Raw genomic sequence first — 5,638 nt, 5'->3', positions numbered from 1 at the left:
GACTTGTCTTGGAGTAAAACAAGTTTTGAGAGTACCACTCAATCTCATCAAGCTTTCACAGAAGAAACCAAATACTTCTGCTTTGAGAGTGCTTGGCAACACATTTCATCGTTTTTCTTGATTCTTTCAGAAAAAAATGGCGGAGGCCGTCTTTTCTGCGTTACTCGGCGTCCTGTTTGACCGTCTGGCGTCTCCTGAGTTGCTCAACTTTTTTCGCCGAGAGGGACTTGAAGAAAAGGTTGACAAGTTGAGAAAAATGCTGTCCAAAATTGAAGCAGTGCTTGATGATGCGGAGGAGAAGCAAGATAATCGCGTGGCAGTGAAAAAGTGGCTCGATGATCTCAGAGACTTGGCTTATGATGCGGACGACGTACTGGATGAGTGTGCAACGGAAGCTCTGCGACGCAAGGTGATGGGAGGAGATGATCAGGCCACCACAAGTAAGGGAATCAAACGCAAGTTTGCTTCTTTAGTAACTAGTTTCACTCTAAGTGCTGTTTTGATCAACACGAGGCTGGGGTCAGAGATGGAGGGGATCACTGCTCAATTCGACAACATGGTGAAGCAAAAAGATGATCTGAAGTTGAGTGAAAATGTTAGTAGGAGGTCATCCGCAAGAAGTCAGACAGTGGCCCCAACTTCTGTAGTGACCGAGGCTCATGTTTATGGCAGGGAAAAAGATAAAGAGGCTTTACTTCAATTTTTGGTGGGCGAAAAACGTAGTGATGCTCAACTCTCTGTGCTTGCGATACTTGGTATGGGTGGTATGGGTAAGACTACTCTTGCTCAGCTTGTGTACAACGATGAACAAGTGCAAAGCTTTTTTGAGCTCAAAGCATGGACTTGTGTTTCAGAAGATTTTGATGCTATTAAGGTGACCAAAACAGTTCTACAATCTGTCAAAGGAAGCAGTGATGACCATGATCTGAATTTGTTGCAAGTCAATCTAAAGGAGAAACTGAAAGGAAAGAAGTTTTTAGTTGTTCTGGATGATCTTTGGAATGAGAACTACCAAGACTGGACTCGTCTACGTGCTCCTTTTGAAGCAGGGGCTCCGGGAAGTACGATTCTCATCACTACTCGCAATCATGGAGTTTCATCAAAGACGGGTACCATTCCAGCTTACTCTTTGAATGAATTGTCAAATGATTTTTGTTTGTCTATATTGGCCCATCATGCATTGGCTACAGAAGATTTCAATGCACATGTGAACCTCAAAGATATTGGTGAGGAACTCGCTAGAAGATGCAAAGGCTCTCCTTTGGCTGCGAAGGTACTTGGAGGCGTCTTACGCAATAAAGTAGATCGTGATGAGTGGGAAGACGTATTGAATAGCAATATATGGGATGTAACAGAAGTGAAAAATGAAATTTTTCCACCTCTTATGTTGAGCTATCACCATCTCCCTTCACATTTAAAGAGGTGTTTTGCGTATTGTTCAATATTCTCCAAGGACTACGTATTTGAAGAGAAGCAGTTGGTTCTACTATGGATGACAGAAGGTTTAATTAAGCCGCGGGAAGGGAGAAAGCAAATAGAAGATTTGGGTAGGGAGGATTTTCGCAATCTATTGTCGAGGTCATTTTTCCAACGATTGTTCAACGATGAATCAAGATTTGTAATGCATGACCTCATCAATGATTTGGCTCAACAGGTTGCAGGAGACGTATGCTTTAGAATGGAAGACAAAGTTGGGGGTAATAATGAAGGGAAACCTTCTAGAAAGGCTCGGCATTCATCTTACTTGGGTAGTGAATATGATGGCATTAAAAAATTTGAGGTTTTTAATGATCTCACGTGTTTACGAACCTTCCTGCCTCTTGCGGTTTCAAATGGAAATTTGTCTCGTAATGTTCTTTTTAAATTGTTGCCAAAATTAAGACGATTAAGGGTACTCTCTTTGAATGGATACGACATATATGAGCTACCAAAATCAATTGGTGATTTGAAGCATCTAAGGTTCTTCGACCTCTCTCACACTAAAATAAGAAGCTTGCCCGAATCAGTATGCACTCTTTACAATTTACAGGCATTGATATTGGAGAGTTGCTATTCTCTAAAGAAATTGCCTTCAACATTTGGTAACCTACTCAACTTGCGACATCTCAACATTCGAGGAGCAGATGCATTGGAAGGAATGCCTCCGCAAATCAGTAAATTAACTTGTCTCCAGACATTGTCTCATCTAATTGTTGGCAAAGATAGTTGTTCTGGGGTAAAATTATTAGGGCCTTTGTTGCATCTTCGAGATACACTTTGTATTTCCAGATTGGAAAATGTGATTGATCATGAGGATGCAAGGGATGCTAAGTTATTTGAAAAGAAAAATCTCTCTGGGGTGTCATTTGAATGGAATCAGAACATAGATGAGTCACACGACAGAGCACAAGGATTAGAAGTACTTAACATGTTAAAACCTCATGAGGGGTTGAAAGAGCTCACCATCAGCAACTATGGTGGTACAGAATTTCCAATGTGGCTAAGAGTTCCTTCATTTTCTAATATGGTTCTCTTGAAGATTGAAAGTTGTGCAAAGTGCACATCATTGCCAGCAGTGGGCAAATTACCATCACTCAAAGAGGTTTTCATTAAAGGCATGTGCAATGTGAAAAAAATTGGTCCCGAGTTTTATGGGGAAGATTGCTCACAACCTTTTAGATCCTTGGAAACTTTGCATTTCGAGGATATGCAGCAGTGGGAGAACTGGATTCCTTGTGAAGAATTCCCAAAACTGTATAAGCTTTCTTTTAATTCGTGTCCAAAATTGATGAATAAGTTACCAAACCATCTTCCTCTATTAGAAAGTATTGTGATATATAATTGTCGGCAATTGATGCTTTCAATTTCCAACTTTCCAGAGCTTTGTGAACTAGACATTGGGGGTTCGAAAGGGGTGGTGCGTGGAAATAAGGTTGACTTCAGCACACTATACTTCTCATGTCTTTCAACAATTTCAGAATTTGCATGTCAAATAGAAGAGTTCACTATGGGAGGACTAACAAAAGTGGAATATTTATGTATTTGTAACTGTATGAAGTTGACAAATGTGTGGTTAAGTGACGTGGCATTACTACAACATCTCCCGTATCTTAGCGTTATGAAGATTCATGATTGTCCCAAACTAGTTTCTTTAGTGGAAAAAGAAGTAGAAGAGCAGTTACACCTGAGTTTGCCATCCAAATTGAGAGAAGTTGTGATAACAAGTTGCGAGGGCTTAGAATCTTTACCCAAGGCAATGATGGACAACAGCATGCATCTTGAGAAGGTTTATCTTTCATCATGTGATTCACTGACTCACTTTTCAATAGGGCAACTACCTCCAACTCTAAAGCAGCTAAAGATAGAGCGGTGCAGCAACATGCAGATTTTGGTGGATGGGGAAGATATCAACAAATGCGGTAGCAGCAGCAAATCTCTTCTTGAGTACTTGGATATTTGTGATTGTTCATCCCTCAAATCCTTAAACTCAAGTGGAGAATTACCTGCAACACTTAAACACCTCAAAATTAATTATTGTAGTTCGTTGGAGTCGATAGCGAAGAGCTTCCATGACAACTCGTCTCTTGAAGTCATTAAGATCTCATGTTGTAATGGCCTTAAATCCTTACCCATGGGCATACACAACCTCAGCCATCTCCATCAATTTTTTATTGAAAGTTGCCTAATTCTTGATTCCTTCCCGGACGGCTGGCTGCTCCCTACCAACCTGAAAGCACTTACGATTCGCAAATGTGAGAAAATGCAAGCTTTGCCTAACTGCATGCACAACCTCACCTCTCTTCAAGAATTGAAAATATGGGGTTGTCCAAGCATTTTATCATTTCCGGAAGTAGGTTTCCCCACCAACCTAACATCACTTACTATCTATACTATGGCGTCGTTTAATGAGGCCATTTTTGAGTGGGAATTGTCTGAGCTTGCCTCTCTTAAAGAACTTGTAATTCATGGTGACTCTTCGCATCTGGTGTCCTTTCCTGAGGTGATGCTACCTGCCTCTCTAACGAGCCTTACCATTAAAGACTTCCCGGATCTGGAATGCATGTCTTCCAAATGCTTTCAATTCCTCGCCTCTCTTGAAGAATTAAGTATTGAGTGTTGTGAAAAGCTCACGTCCTTTGTAGAGGATGGCCTGCCTCCCTCACTCACGAGTCTTTCTATCAGATTTTGTGATAACCTCACGTCCTTTCCAGAGTATGGCCTGCCTCCGTCACTCGTGAGTCTTTCTATTGTATTTTGCGAAAATCTCACTTCCTTTCCAGAGGTTGGACTGCCTCCCTCACTCACAAGTCTTTTTATCTCTAATTGCAAAAAGTTCACGTCCTTTCTAGAGGTTAGGCTGCCTCCCTCACTCACGTATCTTTCTATCCACAGCTGTGAAAAGCTCACGTCACTTCCGAAGTTTGGCCTCTCTCCCTCACTCACGTATCTTTATATCCACCACTGTGAAAAGCTCACATCCTTTCCAGAGGATGGACTGCCTTTCTCACTCCTGCAACTTGATATTGGTCAGTGTCCTCTGTTGACAGAACGCTACAAAGGACAAGAGTGGTTCAAGATAGCTCACATCCCTCATGTTATGATTGATGATGCATCCTTCTACAAACTAGAAGAGGAGAGTCGGTGAATCCAAGTTTCGTTTAGATGCAAGTCAAGTTTCAAGAAATAAATTGATCAAATAAATTCAAAGGTCAGTTTATTTCTTCTTCTTCTTCTTCTTCTTCTTAATTCTGGCTTGCTATTCTTTTTGGGTTCTTAATTTGATTTTGGCTTGCTATTCTTTTTAGGTTTGCACAACAGGATCACAGGTGTTTGATAAAATGTCCAAGTGACCACGAAGAGAAAGGAGAAATATTGAGTTTTTCATTACTAATTGGCATATTGCTGGTTATTACATATTTTACCAATCATAGGTATGCAACTTGATTTTGATTCTTAATTTGTTAATGTTGGCATCCATGTTGTGACAGCAGCCATACTATCACATATATTCAGTAACAGGATTGCTAATGTTCATTCATTTAATTTTCTAGATGAATAAGTAGAAAATGAAGGATCCTAACGCTGTATTCCCACGAACAAATTGACCCTATTATGAATATAAAAAGGCATGTATTACTACTCATTCAATTATTATAATTTCTAAGAAATTTTTGCATCCAAATAGATACATAAATTATTAAATTCTATTTTAATTGATCCGGAAAATATTCTTCATTGTTGATTCTCACTAGGACAATAATTGGAGTACGAAGTTTTGATCTATAGGTACATCTCTAATGATTATTTCTCCATCTTCAATGCTTGCAGATGATTCAAAATGCTGGTGCAAATTCTTACAACTTTCTAAGTGCTACCTGATATACCCATGTGGAACCGTTGTTTGTTCTTCTGTTGCTAATGTGTTGTCTTCTGTCTTTATTTTGCAATATTGGTTTCCAATTTTGGTATGTTTTTCTAGTCCTTTTTCCCCCTCTTTGTATTGTTTTCTCAGTAACCAAGAGATGCATTAATGGACAAAGGAATATTGTAAACATTTTTTTGGTGAATTATTTTTTGTCAGTGGTGGTACAATGTTTTTATCTGCATAAAAGTATTACTCAATCAGATAAACAAAGGGCTTGCCCATCTTGACTTCTCC

The 5,638-nt window shown here is 39.7% G+C and overlaps 1 protein-coding gene across 1 annotated transcript; it reads left to right on the top strand.

Annotated features, from left to right (window-relative positions):
- Nucleotides 1–5,638, top strand: LOC132172842 (putative disease resistance RPP13-like protein 1). The gene is made up of 3 exons (XM_088511599.1): nucleotides 1–4,687; nucleotides 4,785–4,910; nucleotides 5,308–5,638. The coding sequence occupies exon 1, from the start codon at nucleotides 137–139 to the stop codon at nucleotides 4,622–4,624; it is 4,488 nt and encodes a 1,495-aa protein (XP_088367725.1). The 5' UTR covers nucleotides 1–136; the 3' UTR covers nucleotides 4,625–4,687; nucleotides 4,785–4,910; nucleotides 5,308–5,638.

Source organism: Corylus avellana, chromosome 1 (genome assembly GCF_965113065.1).
Source record: "Corylus avellana chromosome 1, dhCorAvel1.hap1.2, whole genome shotgun sequence".
Lineage (NCBI taxonomy): Eukaryota > Viridiplantae > Streptophyta > Magnoliopsida > Fagales > Betulaceae > Corylus > Corylus avellana.
Note: the sequence above shows the minus strand (reverse complement) of the source record. Positions and strands in the feature narration are given on the sequence as shown.